Source organism: Vidua chalybeata, chromosome 1 (genome assembly GCF_026979565.1).
Source record: "Vidua chalybeata isolate OUT-0048 chromosome 1, bVidCha1 merged haplotype, whole genome shotgun sequence".
NCBI lineage: Eukaryota > Metazoa > Chordata > Aves > Passeriformes > Viduidae > Vidua > Vidua chalybeata.
In genome coordinates this window covers 115,820,446-115,838,439 of record NC_071530.1, presented here as the reverse complement: position 1 = coordinate 115,838,439, position 17,994 = coordinate 115,820,446, and the positions used below count along the sequence as shown (strand labels likewise).

The 17,994-nt window shown below is 38.2% G+C and overlaps 1 protein-coding gene across 1 annotated transcript in view; it reads left to right on the top strand.

Annotated features, from left to right (window-relative positions):
- Window positions 1-531: 531 nt before the first annotated feature.
- The window catches only part of TOX (thymocyte selection associated high mobility group box), a 218,325-nt gene continuing 200,862 nt past the window's right edge, over window positions 532-17,994 (top strand). The window contains exon 1 of the mRNA XM_053933107.1: window positions 532-729. Coding sequence (XP_053789082.1) covers window positions 628-729 — 102 coding nt within the window. The 5' untranslated portion in view covers window positions 532-627. The remainder of the gene's footprint in view (window positions 730-17,994) is intronic.

Here is a 17,994-nt window from a genome sequence, read left to right as displayed (position 1 = left end):
GCTGTCGCCACCTCCCCCTCAGCCCCCCCCAAGGCCCTCGCTGTGGTGGGCGACCAAAATACAACTCCACCAAACCAAAGCAAATAAGTAATAACAATATTAATAATAAAAAAAAAAAAAAAAAGAGAGAAGAAAAAAAGAAAAGGAAAGAAAGAAAGAACGGGAAAAGAACAGAGAGAGCGAGCGAGAGGGAGGGAGGGAGAAGCGAACCAACTCTGAGACTCCCATAAAGAGCGGCACGCACGGAGCGAGCGCCCCGGTGCCGATGCGTGGGGGAAACAATAAGTACTCGAAGTTACCTGCCCTGCCGTAGAAGAAGGAGGGTTCGTGGGTTCTCTTGCAGACATCTGCAGACCGGTGCTTTTTTGGAAGAGATTTTTTTTTTTCCTCTCCTCTCTCTCTCTTTACAAACCACAAACGGATGTGAGGCAGGGAAGGTGTTTGACTACTGAAGTCAGGCACCTCTTTTTTTATTCTTCTCGGTCTTGTGTGTCCCCCCCCCTTCCCTCTCTCACACACACACACACGCACACACACACACACACACACACACTCTCACCCCCCTTTTTTGCACCTACATTAACGACCAAAAGAAAAGGAAAGGAGTTTGCTTGATGTTTTAGTGAAATGGACGTAAGATTTTATTCACCACCTCCTCAGCCTGCAGCCGCTCCTGATACGCCTTGTTTGGGACCTTCCCCCTGCCTGGACCCCTACTATTGCAACAAGGTGACTCGTGTTTTGTGTCGTCCGAGGTGTTTTATCTGTGCTGTCGGTGTGTGCTGTTGTCGCGGCGCGTTGCATGAGCGGGCGCTGCGCTCTGGCGAGCCGCGCACCAAGTTCCCCGGCGAGGCGGAGGGAGGGCAGCGGCACTTGCCGGGGTTTGGGGTTTGGGGAGCGCAGTGCCGCCCGCCGCGGAGCGGTGCCGCCGGGACACACACCGGCTCCCCCTCAGGCACCCCAAATTAAACCCCCGGAGTAGTCTGGGGGCGGGCGGCTGGAGCGGGGGGGGGTGGGTGGGGGAGGCATTTTCCATAACATCTTTTCGGAGAAACGGCGTGGTCGGGGATGTTGGTGCGGGGGACTTGAATTTCCAGGGCTCTTGTTAATGAGAAAGATCGCGTCCGCCACAAACCGGCAGAAACTCTGCCCCGCAGTTCATGTGTCAAAGAGCTGAAAAGCACGTTTGTGTGTGTGTATGACATGTGTGTGTGTATATATACACACACACACAGACATACACACAGACACACGCATACACATCTCTCTGTGTGCATAATAAGTCTGCATAGTGTTTACAAGTCGGTTCAGAACATCGGCTCCACTTTGTCCCGGCTGTGCAACTGCCTTACCAATTTCTCTGTAACTTGATTAAACCTCTGCAAATAGGGTCAGTACCTGAGGACAGCTAAGTTTTAGGTCCCCGAGCCTTAGGGAAGGAGGAACCGCAGAGGATACATGCGCTAGCCCAAATCCTGAGTCCGGTTCCGAGAGTTTGATGATGCCATCCCGGAGCACTTTGCATGACTTTTGCTGCCGAGGAAGGGGGCTGGGGTTCCTGCATTGTTACTGCCGCTGTAGCCTGAGCCAGCTGGTGCTTTATGTATGAGCTGCACTTTCTCTGCTGTTACGGAATGGGCTTTGCACGTGAATAAAACGCTGGCCGTAGGAAATGATCGGGAAATGCCAGTTACCCAGAGCACAGCCCGGCCAAGGGGAGCAAGCCGGGAGAGAGCGATGTGTTCAAAGCTGCGCGCTCGGGCGCTTGTTTAGAAGCCCGCCGTGGCAGCCCGTGGCGGGCTGCAGCAGCAGATGGCTTTTCGCAGCGCAAACCCCGCCGTGCGCAGGCTCCGCAGGGCCGGCGGCGGGTGCGGAGGGCGGCGGCGGGGCGCGGTGGCCGGTGGGGCTCTGCCGCGGAGGAGCAGCCCCTGGCCCGGCCCGGCCCGGCCCGGCTATTGTCGTGACGGTCTCACGTGTCAGAGAGACGTTCCGAGCCGTCCCTTTCATCCCGGGCAGCTGCCTCGATTCAGAGATAAACAGCAAAATAGAGTGTGCTTGTGCTGAGGTGCGGAGGCTGCGGCGCCCGGGTGAAGCCCTCTCAGTTTTCAGGAAAGGTTTCCCACATGGTCGCATCTACCAATCACAACAGAAAGGACCAAATTCATCCTGGCTGCATTTCACATATACTCAATGGAGTTATAGAATCCAGGGATAAATCGGGCCCTTTGTGGTGGATGCCCCAGGATATTTCAAGAGAGATCCCAGAGGTATGACTGTTAGCGTTGTTTTAAGTAACTATTTTGCAGCATCTGGCAAACGTGCGCTATATCTTGGAAGTTTGTGCCAGGAGTGAACTTGGTTCAGCAGGAAGAGTTCAAATGCAAAGGAGCATTTATGTGTCCATTAATTTTCTCTTAGTGCTCTGAGTAATCATGAGGCTAGTGCTACTTTTCATCTGTGGTTTGCTGTTATTTTCTCTATTGTCAGTTTTGTAAATTGTAACAGTGAAATGTTGCCACGTGAAAAGCTTGGGCTGATATTAATGCCATAAGAACCAAAGTGTTTGAAGTCCTGTTTGGCAGTGAAACTGGACAAACGTTATTAAACCTATCAATGATTTAAAGCTTCAGAAAGAAGGTAATGACTTGAATACACATTTCACTCATCATTCTTGAGATAGTGGCCAGATTTAATTTAAAAGTTAAATGCTTTGGAAAATCAGGAATTACTTTAATATATTAAATCATTTTCCAATTAAGTTCCTTAAATAATTTTTGGTGTGTTGCACTCCAAATCGAATAAATTAATTTAGAAAGTCGTTTTCAGAATTTCTTTACTAGCTGGTTGAAGCTTCTTTCAAGTCATGCCATGTATGAGGGAGCAAACTGTTCTTTTCAAATGCAAATGAGACACTCATTCTGTAGACAAGTTGCAACTTTTCTATTTCACTTTGCCTGAACTGATAATGTGCTTAAAAGTGCACAGTCATAAGACATATGTTTTATGCTTGGAAAAGACTTACCAGGAATGTTTCAATATAAGATATTGAGTACAGAACAATTGTCTTTCTCAGATGTCTTTACCACTGACCATTGATAACATTAAATGGACAGAGTAGATTTGCCAGGCCCCTTGGAGGCATACATTTAGTGAACATTTCATTTTTCACCCCTTCACTCTCTCCCTTTGCCCAGCATGATTAACATTGCTGTGAAAACTTATCTGACTTGTTCTAAACATGTCATCATGTTACAGTATTGCTCTGTCACTCATTTTCAGGCTGTGTGTATTTAGGGAGTTTGAAGGGCAGGAGGCCTGCAGAATTTTCTGTTCAGTATGTTTGTTGAGTGTTTGCTTTTAAACTCTCCCAGGAAAGGAGATGATGGCTGGAGTGTGATGGATCCTTGTTCTGGGCCAAAATGATGGTCTTCATTAGGAGTTTACCTGCAAAACTCATTCAAGATCCTCTGGGTTCTTGTTTCTTGTAAAGTTAGTTAAAACTTGCGTTTGGCACTTACTAGTGGATTTGGCCCTATTTTTCATATCTAGGTTTTGGTGGTGGTTTTCCTTTTACAAATTTGCCAGACTTTGATTCTTTACATTTGAAGTCTGCTTGAGCTGCTGGTAATTTAGAATGTATTCCACAAATACTTAGGCTTTTAAGTTTTCTAATTGTTCTGTTAATATTAGTTGTTTTCCCTGATCAGATGGTTGTTTGTAGCATGCAAGTTCCCAGGCACATGCATGGGAGGTATTGACTGTGCATTTTTCTGTAGCCAGAGGAAAATAATGTAGATTCAATCACCTCTTATCTTACAATTTTCAGTTGGCAGGCTTTGTTTCAGAAGACTGCTTAGATCTTTATTTTATAAATCTAAAATAGCATTCTAAGCATCTTAGCCAAATATTTCTCTATCTGCTGTGAAAGCTCATTATGCTCTGCATATATTGTTATGCAGGCTTTTCCTTGTTTCTCTTGCATTACCCATAGAGAGAGAAAAGTGAAGGAACAATGCAAACAATGTTGGTTATGACAACTGTGAGAGGTATCTCTTATACAAACAGACAGAATGGATGGTATGCTTTGGTATATAGGTCAGCTTTTGAAATAACATAGTGGAGCTCTCATGCTGGACAGATTTAGGGTTGGAGTTGTACTGTTCGCCCCTTGTAACTTGAAGCATAATTGCAGTTCAGATATGTTCAGGCTAATGTGAGTAGTCTGTTCAGTTGAAGTTTATTTTAGGAAATGTCATGTTCTGTAATCGAGTTGAATTATATAAAAGAAATAACTTTGATAATCCAAGTGTCTTAATTTGATAGGATATGGCCAGTGATTTCAAGCTGCCCGAAGAAGTCGGATGATAAGTTTAAATGTTTTAGTAGAGAGAAATAAATAACAGCTTTGTGGCTTTCCCTGTTGAAGTGTCACCTGCAAAGACTACTTTGATCAGTACTGTAAGAAGGATAGGTATATTTTAATTTTCATATTTGCAACTTTACAGTGTTTTCTGATATCTGCTCACATAAAGTGCAGTTATATAATTGTAGTTTGACACAGCTAATGACAGGGATGCTGACCTCTGCCATCAGTAGGCAGAAAATAATGGTCTTTACTGCTCCCAATGGTTAGCCTTGCAGAATTATACACTGCATTCTTCTATGGTTTGCTACCTTGTTCAAAAATACAGGAGCCTACAACTCATCTTTCTTGTATTCACTGGTAGTTGTCAGTGCAGTGGAAAAATACAGCCAGACAGCAGAGGTAAAATGATAGACTGTAGTTGTTTTTAAAAAGAGGAATAAGGAGGAGAAAGGAGGGAGAGGGAAGCAAAACCTTTCAAATGAAAAAAAGCAGAGTGACATTGGGTAGAAGTGGATAAGGTGATATAATACAATGCTTTGTAAGCAGGTAACAATCCCGCTTGTAATCAGAATTCCATGGAGCAAAAGTGCATTTATTTATACTCAGCATTTAGAGTAATTTATTGTGTAAACTTAACCCTACCATAGAGACTATTCTAAATAAAACATTCCATGGCTGTTTACAAAGTGTACATTATTTCCAGGGGTTTGTTTCCATGCAGTCTCTATCTCAAACTCAGAACTGTGGCAAGCAGGCTCTCTGAAGGACAGCTCTAAAGCTGAAATACTATGTTACTGTTTTGACAGTGTTTTAGATTATGCTCATATTGTTTATCCTAAACATATCCCCCCCCCTCTTAAAAGCTACCTTGTCCTCTACTGCATTAGAATCATACTTGAAATTTGTTACTGTTTCATAAGGGAAAGATTAAACAGTTGCATTAGGATGACTATTGATTTTCAAGCGTTAAGTCTCTTCGTTTCAAAAATACTACATATGAAGAACGGAAATGGTCTTTTCTTTCATACCTTAATATGTAGACTCAGATTTGTGGGCAAGTCTCAAGTGTGCCTCCTTAAATTCCAGTGTTTCAGAAAAGAAGTGGTCCCAATTTTAGTGGAACATAGAAAATGATTTATGTATGTGCTTTTGAGAAATCTTTCTCAAAGATTTCTATAAACCAAAGCATTTGCAGTAATTTATTTTTTTCTTTCTGCCAAATATCAGTACCTTGAGAGGAATTATGTTTTATTCTCATACCAGAACGATGTGTTTCATCTCTAGAGCATTACCCTCAATCAGCCTATCATGAGGTCTTACGAAAGAGAAGTGAAACCAGTAAATTATTAAGAATGCTGAATTAACTAAACACTACAGCACATGCAGTACCTTTGGTGTTTACATTAAACCAAAGAGGAGCTGGAGCTGATTTTGAGGAGCTGATACTGTGAAAGACTGGGCAGTTCCAGCTTCTGTTGAGTTTGTGATGTGTTGGGCATGATCACACTTTACCGTGAAGAACTGAACACCCTTTGGCCCTCAGATTTCACATTAGCAGGACTTTCATGTCTTGCTAAAAATGTACAGTAGCATTCAAAAAATAGACTCTGTCTAAAACACAATTTATATATAAGCAGAGAATTGTCCTAATCATGGTAGGATTTAGATTAATGTGCTTGGATATTTAAATCCCATATTGATGGTAGATATAAAAAAGCTTAGATGTTGGAAGTAAAAAGCTTCCTTTGACTGCACTCTCAGCACTGCTCAAGAATGACCTGAAAGCACCACTTCGCGTGGTGAGAGGGTAGTCTCTGGATCAGTGCAGACCTTGGCTTCTGGTACTGACAGCAGAGGCAATTAGTGGCAGCTTTGTTTATCTTTTTGAAGAGGACACATGCTCTTTGAATGTCTAGCATGGACTGCATACAATAAAGTACTTATTTTAAATATAACCTAAATTTAAATGTTTTGTTGTTGCTGTTGGACTGTGTGATTGTTGTAGATCCCTTCCAATTAAAATAGTCTATTCTGCTGTTTTAGCTACGCAACTACATACCAATTTTCTGCCCAAAGAATGATTTCTCATTAAAAACGTTGAGTTATAAACTGCTTCAAAACATGGTTCATAGCAGATTCACCAAATGACTCTTAATTATAGCAATGCTTCCAAAATACTTTCAGGCATGGAATTCACATCAGCCCAAATGAGATTTTCTTGATCATAATGCTTTTTCCTACAGCGTTCAGTTGGAATATGGCAGCGTTACATTATTCTATGGTTAGGCACAGATCATGTAGCCGTAGCAGCAGCAGCAACAAATTCTGCCCATCCAAAGTGGTGAGTGCACGTAAGGAACTCTTGTCCCTGCTTCTAATGGAGTATCTGCCATTTATGTTCATTGGTAGCAATCAGTTTTCAGTTAGCAAGTCATCAAATAAAACATTTAGCTCTTAATCTAGACCTTCAAACTTAAAATTGTTTTTCAGCAGGCATCTTGGTGCAACCCACATTTGTAATGTCTGTGGTTTTGTTTTGCTTCTTATGTTTGCAGCAATTTATTTTTAGCATTTGAATTTCATATGGCTCTAATAATATTTATATCTTATCTTTCAATTGCACATATGCTAACACTGTTCTTGAACTGTTCATTTAGTATTTCTCACTGGGCTGCAATTTGATTTGCTACAGACCCTTGTTGAATGGTTTCCTCCCAAGGAACATGCTGCTTTCTAAGTTGCAAAACACACTTGAATTACATGAGCATCTGACAAATCCAGGTTAGTGGAAATGTCAGAATGTTTTAGCATTCACATTCTTGACTGTTAAACCACTCTCTACCAATCAAAAGTGGCACGAGTGGGTTTTTTCAAAGGTACTGCTGGCTAAGCATGGAAATTGAGCTGCTGTGGTAGTACTTTTGTCTCCTGCTATTGTTGTTGATGATTATATGGTCTTAAATGTTAAATAGAAGTTACTGTAGCTGGTATGTATTTTTGTTATATTAAGAAAATCTGCAGTGAGTTCCAGTTCTTATTCTATATGCAAGAATTCAGAACTCTGAAATCAGACAGTGATAACCTGTACTTAGGGAAATGGGTCAGTAAAGGAAGTATGAAGCCTGCAGTGTGAAGTAAGAGATTTATCTAGACAGTTCCTGCTAGAAGAGAAGATTATGTGAACATATTAATTTCTGTTGTATCTATGCTCTTCTGTAGGTATATACACACACATGTAGATTTCTGCTTCATTATATATATTGCTGACTTTGAAAGAAGTGAACTTACTCTGAGAATGCATAATTTCTATCCTGTACTATAAGTAATTGGCTTTGAAGTCATATTCTGGTCACAGTTGCCAAAAGTGGGTAGATTTGTGTTCACGAATAAGAGAAAACATTTGTTTCTCATATGATCATCATGTTTGCATCAATCTGAAATAATAATAAATAGTAAAAGGAAAAATAGTGGTGAAAAGGGATGATAACCTTTCAAAAACATATAATTGATCATTTGACAGACAAAGTTGTGAACATTAGTCATAGAAACCTGCAGAAAGTAGAGGCTTAATATCAAAGCTAATGATTTATTTTATGTTAATGACTTTCTGCTAGGGCATAAAAGACTGCTCATAATGGACTCTCAGTGCTGTGTTCAGTTGTGAAGGCTAATGGGATAATCTTACCCAAAACTAAGCTTTTTGAAGTAAATCATGGTGTTATTTTTTTCAAGTTAACTTTTAAAATTGTATTATCAACTGATTCTTTGAGAACTGCTTGTAGTCGTTATAGGAAAATATACGGCAAGTTCTTTTTTCTTCACCAGCAGTTTTCTTAATTGTGTTGGAAATGTCTGTGGTTTTTTTACAGTTCTGAAAAATAATATTCAAGATATGGAAGTCATTCAGTCACTTCAGTGTTTTTATCATAGGGCAATAGGTTTTTGTGAGGCACAGTTGCTTTTACAGGTTGAACAAAGGAAAAGAAGTATTATTTTTTAGGTGGCTTAGCCACTTATTAGCTAAATGGCAGTAAAACTCTTAGTTTTGCATTGAGAAGTTTTTTAAATCATGTTTACAATTAGTTATAACCAACATTATATTTCAATAAGAGATAATTTGCCTACTAAAGTTCACATAATGTGCTAATCATGTGTAGTGGTTAATAAAGGCCTCCTATCTCACTCCCCTGATGGCTATAAAAGGCTATTATGTTCATGGCAGCAGTTCAGGTACAGCTGCTGTGTGTTAATAATGCATCATTGTCCCACTAATAAACACAGCAAAGGTCAGCAACCCTGAGCACCTAAAACACCCATTCTCTTTCCAAAATATTTATTAACACCTTAATGGTGTATCTATTCATTTTGGTTAGGATTATATCAGTTAATGACCCTCACAGAATACTGTGTGCTCAGGTTTTGCAAACTACATGCTGTTGTGGGCTGCTGCACTCATCTTTCCTCCTAAACACTTTTCATCACAACTATGTGTTGCTTTTTGAAGACTAGCGTGAAGACTAACACTTCATGCTCACCTTATGATTAACTTGCTTTGTTACTTAGTTTGGCAGTTATCATTTTTTTTCCTCAGCTAATTTAAGATTCTGTATAGAGGCAGAATTTTCACGACTTAAGACACTTTGTAGAAATTCTGTGTGCTAAAAAACTATGTGACTTTGTAACAGACATTGACGCATGCACAGAGACATGCATGTATACATGTGTGTACATGAGCACTAGTTCCTCTAGGTTCCATGCATAATTTTATACTAGTTACTTATGTTTTCCTTTTTAGCATAGATTGCTGTATTCATAAAGGTTTTAAAAATGCATTTTCTACAGACAAAGAACATACTCACATGGGATTTCCATTTTGCCAGGGAAACATGCAAATCAATAGGCCAGCACTTATCTACATTAAAATTAGGTACACTGTAATTTATGGGTGTAGTGATATTGTATTTGTCTTGCATAGCCTCAGATATTCTTTAATGTAGCCTGATTCTGTGTCTGTAGAGAAAAGCAAAAGTGTTAATTGAACAAAATCTCATTTTCTCATCTTGTAGTATTGTCTTTTGTTATCTGTTACTCATTTTGAAAACCGAATTTTTTTTTTTCTTGTGCTGTGTGATTTACAAACAAATGTTTACAGGGCAGAAAATACTAATACATTTCCATCAAGAGCAATGAAAAAGCTTAACTAGCTGAAGGGTTTCTTTTTGGTGTAGCACATAGCTTCAATGACACATTTGTCATGCTTTAAATATATAATACATACAATAAAATATGTACAGGCACAGTTGTGATATATGTAGTGTCTGGCTCCATTGCTATTGTTTGTAGTCTCCACGGTTGTCATACATTGTTCTTTGCACATCATACCATTACAGCAGAATTTGACACAATTTCTAGCTTTCAGTCCTGCACCATTTTCATTGCACAATATACATGAGTTTGACAGGGTGTGTTGAGGACAACTCTGGCAAGCAATTGATATTTTGAAGTGGCAAGCGTTTCAGCAGCTGCCTGCTTGTGAAAAAGGAATGATAAGGTATACTGTATTGTTAGTTTCAGGCAAAGCATTAAGGTTTAAGCTCTGTAAAAATGTACACATTATTCGTCAGTGGTGAAGCAAGCCTTTTATGTTTTTTAGAGCTTAGCTCTCTGGCTGATGTGAACTAGAATGACATTGGTTTAATGGTCAGTAAATGAATAGGAGTACTTTGAATTTGAACCGCTGCCAATTTTGCACCGACAAAGAGACTGACAAAAGAAAGATTTTATGTGAAAGCAAAGCACAAGCAATGTTTGGGAAGGTGGGGAGAGGGGCAGAGGAACCCAACAGAAATATTCTCTAACGCGGCCTTGTAATGATTCTAAAATTGTTAAAACACATCCATTTTGCATGGCTCATCGGCTACGAACCTAAGCTGTTTCATCTAATGTTCTTTAAAACCTGTTGTATACACATAGTCTTTTAGAATATATTCATATGGAATTTACAGTGTATTTTTCTAAATACCACACTGTGCCCTGAAGGCCTGCTGGCAGAACATCAGAGTTGTCCACTGCTGGAGTTCCCAAGTCTCTCTCTATCTGGTAGTGGGAAATTGTAGTTTAATCAGTTATGGCACTTTCAGTGTGTAACATTCATTAGTAAGGCAATTTGTCATGACTGTTAATAGTCAGGATGCATCTGCTCTCTCTTCAGTTATGGAGTGTGATAAGCAAGAGGGCAAATATTTCAGTATTTAATAATATTAGCATGTTTGAAAACTGTAATTCAAGGTTAGTACTCAAAACAGAAACATCAGATTATTGACAATCTACGTATTTTTACTGGTTTTACCTTTACAGATTGGATTTGAAAGTACCCTAATGCTCTTATGAGTTGTGCGTTACGTGACTGGGTATTAGAAAGTAAATGTTAGCATCTTCAATGTTTATCAAAGACTTTTCCTTTGTTTTCCTCTGTAAATTGAAAGGTGGGATATTTTCACGGAGTTGCAAATACCTATAATTATTTTGCAGTGTATCAGTAGTAAATAGTTCACAGTATCATTTTTGGCAGTAGCAAACCTTTTCCAGTGTTAGTTTTGTGTCTGGACAGCTTATAATGTCATGTTATAACAGATATTCGAAGCCTACCAAATAGGCAACATGCAATTAGAATAATGTTCTCTTCTCACTAAAAAACAGCTTGTAATCATTGTTCATTGTTCTAAATATGAAAGGATAAATTGTTTCCTACAGCCAAGAAAGGCTAGAGAGGGTTTTTTTTTCACATATATCTGATAACCCTCGTGTATTACATAATATGATAGCTTCACACACAATAGCTTTGTGACACATTTTAATTTTTAATGAAAAGCCCCCAAAATTTTAACATAATTATTTCTTTAGAAACCGAGCCCAATCTTGGTAAAATCCGTTCTTGCTAGTAACAAAAGCTGTTACTGTTTAAGTTCCTGTTCAGCAGTTAGTTGGTACGCTTCACTGGATGTTGTCAAAAAGGCTTTTCTCTTGATTGACAACCCTGTAGGAATGTGAATGGAGATTTTAATTGCATATCATGTGTGCATATCAGAGTGAGTGGATTCACTGACTCTGCTTAGCTCTGTATCTCTACAGGTCAGCCATGCCAAAACACTTCTTTTTTTAATAAGCAATTGATATATTTTCCAATGGGAGAGAAAAAGGGCATGCAAGTGAAGAAGGCACTGTAAAACAAAAGGTTCCTGTAAATTTTGGAAGACAGATGTATGCAATAATTTTTTAACACAATTAAGAGGTGTTTTGATGATGTAAATTCATTTCAAGTCTACACTGACCTAGGACTGCTGGAAGTATGTTTATCTTTTTCTCTTTTTTTTTTTTTTTTTAATTTTCAAGAGTATTTTGAACAAAATCAGTTAAAAAAAAAAAAAGTAAAGTGAGTGGAAAAATTTACTGAGGCAAGCTGCCCTTGAATCTTGCCCCCTTATAGAGACAAGGGGAAATGATGGAAGTTTTTCTGTATATTGAGAGCTAGTGGGGTTTCTTTTCCATACTGTATTTGATGCACACTTTTTGGGGCAACACTGTTAATTTAGGGGGAGAGTTATCTCAATAAGGACCTCAGTTTTAAGTCTGATACTAAAATCAAGTTCTGATATCAACTGTAATGCAACTTTAATATTTTTTTCCTTAAGAACAGTAAATGATACATCACTACAAAATAACTCTGATTATTAAACAGACCCCATTATTTTCCATAACCAAGAACATAAAAATATCAAAGCCAAATATTTGTTATTAAGAATAATAATTATATGTCGATATCTTAAATTAGATTCCAAGTTTCATTTTGCATCAAAAAACACAGCATTGATTGTATTCTTTTTAAAGCTCATAAAGCATCAGCAACTGAAATCATAGCTACAAGAAAGTTGTGAGGAACATTCAGCTGAGTTTGTGTTTTGTTCCGGTACAGGGACATTAAAATCTAAAGGAGGATGACAGTTGCATTTTTCTGTGAGGACCCCTGGGAAGGAATGGTTACTTAGTAGCAAAGTTTCTTTCCTCTTTTCTCCTGGTTTGTTTTGAATGAAAAGCAATTTTTGCTCTTTCACCCTTTGTGTTAGGCTAACTCTGACTTTCAGGTTATATTTGTGTAAAAAGTGTAGGAGGAAAGGATGCTCACCACTTGTTGAAGGCACATCAAATGGTCTGACAACATGCTGGCACCTTTATGGAGCCTGTTTGTTCCTGTGCTGGATTAAAGTGTATCTCACCCAACTGCATCTTGAACATCAGTAAACCCTCAAGAGTACTTAAAGAAGTGAATACCTTAAGAAGAAAACCAATGAGATTTACTTTTATGAAGCAGATCACTTCTGACTTAATGTATGACATGGATGTATGGTTGATCTACTAGAATCTGACACTGCTATGGGTTGTCAAGATTTGTGAGTAAAAAATAGAGCACCAGGTCCACAAGACTCAAGGGACAATTCCAGATTTTGAAATTTTAAACATGTATGAAATGAAGAATTTTAATTTTTTTTATCAATGTTGAGGAAAAATCTACTTAGATTTTGCAACATGAAATACCAGAGCCATTTTTGTAAATCACCATAGTAGCTTTTGAAATAAAGTTGAAAATTTGCAGCATTGATGTCATGAAGACTTCATTTTTCAGGACTTGGTTAGGTTACAAAGTCAGACACTTTAAGCTGGGAATGGCAGATTTAAGGATGTCTTGATTTTGCTTTTTAGTATGTTATTATCAGCAGGAATTCGAGTGAAACAGAGGATGTGGAATGAATGATCATGCCATTGCAACCTTATCATTAATGCTGTTGCAAATTGCACCAGAGTAACACTTTTGGGCAGCCTCAGATTTTTTACATTTTTAACCTAAATTATATTGTTTCAAAAATAATTTTTTTGTGTGTGTTTTGCTGATTCATTTGATCGTATCCATGTCATTCATTGCTGTTGTCTCTTAGGAGTGTCTGAGTTTTTCATCATTGCCACACAGATTTTTATGTTGCGGAGTTAACTCCTTTTTAGTAGCAGGGAGAATTTTGTCATGGTGAGTCAAGTGAGAGCCAAGTCTTGGTGTGGCTAGGAAGATCTTGGGCTCCCACTTACCAATCTTTTCCTTCTTATGCTTTGGTGCAGGCTGTCATGACTCATGCATTACATTCTATGGGTTTTGGACTGAACATGAGAATAATTGTTTTATTATTTTGTCAGGATGCCCCCATTTTGGGCTGAGGAACTCGAACATAAGTTAAGGCCTTAGTATTTTCTAAACTTTATCTCTGAACAAAAGGCACTTCTCTATCTCCATATCTTTTCTTCTCCTGAATTTGAAAGATGTCCTGCAGATAATGGAGCTGGTTGAGTTTCTTTAAGGCTAAAAATTCTCCAACTCTAAATACAGATATTGTGACCAAAATTGCAGTCATTTACTGTAGTTAAACCTACAATTGTAAGTAAGACTAAGCCTATTGTGAATGTATTTATTATCATATATAGTTACTGTGCTTATAGAACTAATTAAAGAGGTATCTGTTAAATATATGCTTATACTAAACTTTCTAAATTTGTATAAATTATTTCAGTTCTAGTAAAACCAGGGGATTTAGTTTAAAAATCCTTAGGGCTCATCCTATAACATTCTTCTTTGGAGCTAGAGAGGAGTTCATGTATGTAATAATAAAAGCTCAGAGAAAAAATATTTTTGAAAGGAAAAACATGTTACTCAGCAGAATCCATTGCCCTTTTAAGAATGCTTCCTCAGACAGAGGACTTTCTCAAGCAGAACACTACAGTAGAAATACTAAAGTAGCATTCTCAAACTTGGCTGTGGTTTTATTAACTCTTTTCAGAAATTCAAAATTTAAATGTTAATATTTACTGCAGAGTAAAATAGTTCTGAATTTAGGAGGAATTTGAAGGTTTTGGTTAGAGCAGAGGACTGCAGACTTTCTAGGAGCAAGTTTATTACAACTGAGCTCTTAACCTGCTGCTTCCTACATGGTTGCCTGGGATTCTAGCAATGCTGGAAGCTCTTTGTTAGAGGTGTAAGTATATACTGGAGCAATGGGGCACACTGATGTACCAGCCCTGGAAGTTAATTTTGTACCATATTCCACTCATCAGAATCTTTCCTTATTACTACTACTGAGCTTTTAATGGACCTGTACAAAGCTTAGTAGTTAAAAAAAAAAAAAAAAAAAAAAAAAAAAAAAAAAAAAAAACAAAACAGAATCACAGGATATTCTGAATTGCAGAGTGTCATAATCTTCAGATCCTACTATCCTGGGTAAGGATGAAATGTTTTGAGGAAATATGAGCTTTTCACACACATTGGTAGTGAGTGTTCAGTCATGTGTGGGAGAGAAAAGCAGGGAAGGGGAGCACTGAGTGTTTAAGGAACTCATGTAAGCAAAAGAGATGGGTCTGTGGTCCTTCATGCTGGTTCAAGAATGTGTTTGTATTTCGCCATCACTGAATACCAGTTTCTGTTCTGCCAGGACCCTCCTTTCTCCCTTTATGTTTCAAGTATTCACCCTACAGAGAGGCTGAACCTTGAAAAGACAGGCAAATTGCAACTTTAGCTTATCTGTCACTCAGAGATTTAGGAATTTATACTAAAACAGAAGAAAATATGGAGATATTCTGTAGAAAGAAGATTTTCTGACTGGTCTTGGATAAAGCTGGATACCATTTCCACCAGTATGGACACCTAAACTATCTCCAGGGCAAAGCTGACCAGCTGACTCTTAGATGAGTAGAGACATCACCAGAAGGTCCTGAAGTACCTATACTGGCAGTGGAGAAGGGGTGTGTGGAGTGTGCCCCACTCAGACTAATTTTCACTCTGAGTTCTTTGGGGTGAATCAAAAATCTCAGGTTCGCAGACCTAGTGTGACAACATGCCTGCTTTAAGGAAAACAGCCAAATTCAGATTTAAATGACAGCAGAGCTATTAGGATCAGGACAGATCAACTGAAGTAGTGCTGTATGATGTTAAAAGTCATGTGAATGTGGGTTTGCAGAAGCCTTTGTGGTACGGATATTGCTTTTTCTGTGAACTTGCATGACTCTAGGCAATGTTTGCTGCCTCATGGGATAAACTCCCCATGCTGTAGGAGTTTCTTTGTGAAGTGCTTTTTGTCTTCGTCCATGAAACATCATGTTAGCTATTCCATTCCTGCATTCATCTGCTACTTTCCTCACTCATGTTTTGTAGAAAGTCCTGAAGTCCTGCAATAGAGATTGATTTACCATTTCCTACCCAGAACTTTCTTTTAAGAAGATAAAATCCAAAAAATCAGGAAATCCTTTTTTTTGACCATTATATAGATGAGATCTCGTAAGAGAAATGGGGAAATGTAGTATAACCAAAAATAGATCATGGTGAGAGAAAGTGCAGAAAGAGCAGCCTCCAAAAATGGATGTAGAGATTCTTCAACAGAAATTAAATTGTGGAGTAGAGCTAGAGAAACACTGTGAGATGCTATGTCATCTCCTTTCCCAGTCCCCGCACCCCTTCCTCCTCCATTTCTGAAAAAAATCACTCTTCTCCACATCACAATTTGTTATCTCGTAACTTGGATGAGAACCTTGTTCTTCCTCCACAGCAGATCTTATTTCAGTCCTTATCTGGTGGTTCAATAACTTATGCCTCTAGCCCTTAAAAAAAAAAAAAAAAAAATTCTGATGAGTTTGAAGTACAAGGAGCAGACTACTCAGATATGTGAATTCTTTTTCCTTCAAGGCCACTCCAAAGAACTCCATAAAGATAATTATAATATTTGGGTTTTAGTTTTACCTCTTCTTGGGGTTGACTGTTTATCTGAGAAACTGGCAAAAAAATTCCGCTACACAGAAATAGTTAAAAAGAATTAGCCTAAAATTATTAACCACACAAGTGCTGAAGGGCTTGAAAGGACTTGCTTATACCCATAAAAGTAGGGGAGAGAAAGGTAAAAATTAGAGCTGGAATTCCATATTTAGTTTGAAATTTCTAGTGATGGCAAAATAATTTGTATATAGGATTATTACTTTTTGGCAAGCCCTGCTACATTTAAACACTTTTGGGTGGGCTAAGGATGAAGTTTCATTTTTACTCTTAACGTAAAGAATTTCCTTGCTTTGTGGTTTTAGACTTAGATTATATTAACATTTCATGCGCATCAATTTTTATGGTGCAGTTCCTTTGTAGAAGATACTGTTTTTACACAGAAGTAGTGCTAAGTCTGTTGCAGTAGATTTTACAAGGTAAACTTCATTATATTTGTCCTGGCAAAGATTTGTATCATCTAGGATACAGAACTGTGACAAGATGTTTGTGAAAGAATTAAACAAATTGTATTTTCTTACCATTTTTTTCCTATTATCCTAGGAAGTGATGCCACCACGTGAAAAACTTTACCCTCTTGGTGCTTTATTATATGGGCTGAAATACACTCATGCATATCTCATTACATTCTGTGTGCACCACTTATATGGGACTGCCAGTGTCTGTCACCAGTCCTGCCTTAATACAGTTTCCCATTCTTAGTATCTTATGTTTAGACTCAGTGCAGCACAAGTACAAAGCTGCTGTCTTTTTAGTGTTGAATTTTTAATATGTTTCAGACTTTTTAATGATTTTGTTACTGAACAGAATTGGACTTTATTTTTGCAGATACCGCTGTATTTGAAAAGTCCCTATTCTTTCCTCCCTTGAAGTGTTTATAGTACATTGTGTACTTCTCTATATATCCAAGTCTCCAAATTAGTTCTCTGTGTATCTGAGTCTCCAAATTAGTTTGCATCACCTCTGTTATAAAACTCCTTTTCTTCCACCACTACTCTGAAATTGCCTTTCATACTCAGTGTAACCTATGAATTGGTCCTGCAAGGGAGTCATTCCAAGGTTGTTATTCTTCCCTTATAACTATATTTAATAGAAAATACTGTGCTCTATGTTATGTCCATCTTGTTCAGATAGAACACTCTGCTGAGCTGGAAAAGGAGAATGCAATATCAGAATACATTTAAATGTAATAACATCTCTGGAAAATTTCTTTTTATGGTACAGAAATAACAGCTCTTCTGTCATTATCACTGTTTTGGCTTTTAGAGCTTTGTGGTACCAGAGTATTACAGTGACTGGCTTGGCCTTGCAGCTTTTAACCTAGGAAAAATGCCACTGATGTCCAGAGGAGTTATGCATTTTCCAAGGACTGTGATTTGGCCTCTGGTGGGCTATATAACCCTGTCTTAGGAACCTTTTTTCCCTGCATAAAACATTAAATAAAATTTAGTGGTTTATCTATCCTGCACATTTCTTCTATTAACAAAATAATACACCTGGGGTTAATTTTCAAGATTATTGCATTTTATACTTATTGACCCTAAAGAAATCTTACTGAGAACATTAAATTCATTTTCTACTGAATGTTGTTTTTACTATAGGTATGTTAACCCAGTATTAGCTATCACGCTTACAACATCACATTTTATCTGGCCCTCCTACAGTTGCAAAATTGTGAATGAAGTTCATCTGAGTTACTCTTTCCTCAAAAAGTAATCAGTTGTTTTCCCTGTGTAGTGGGTCAATTCAAAGGGAATTTCATTAGTAAGAC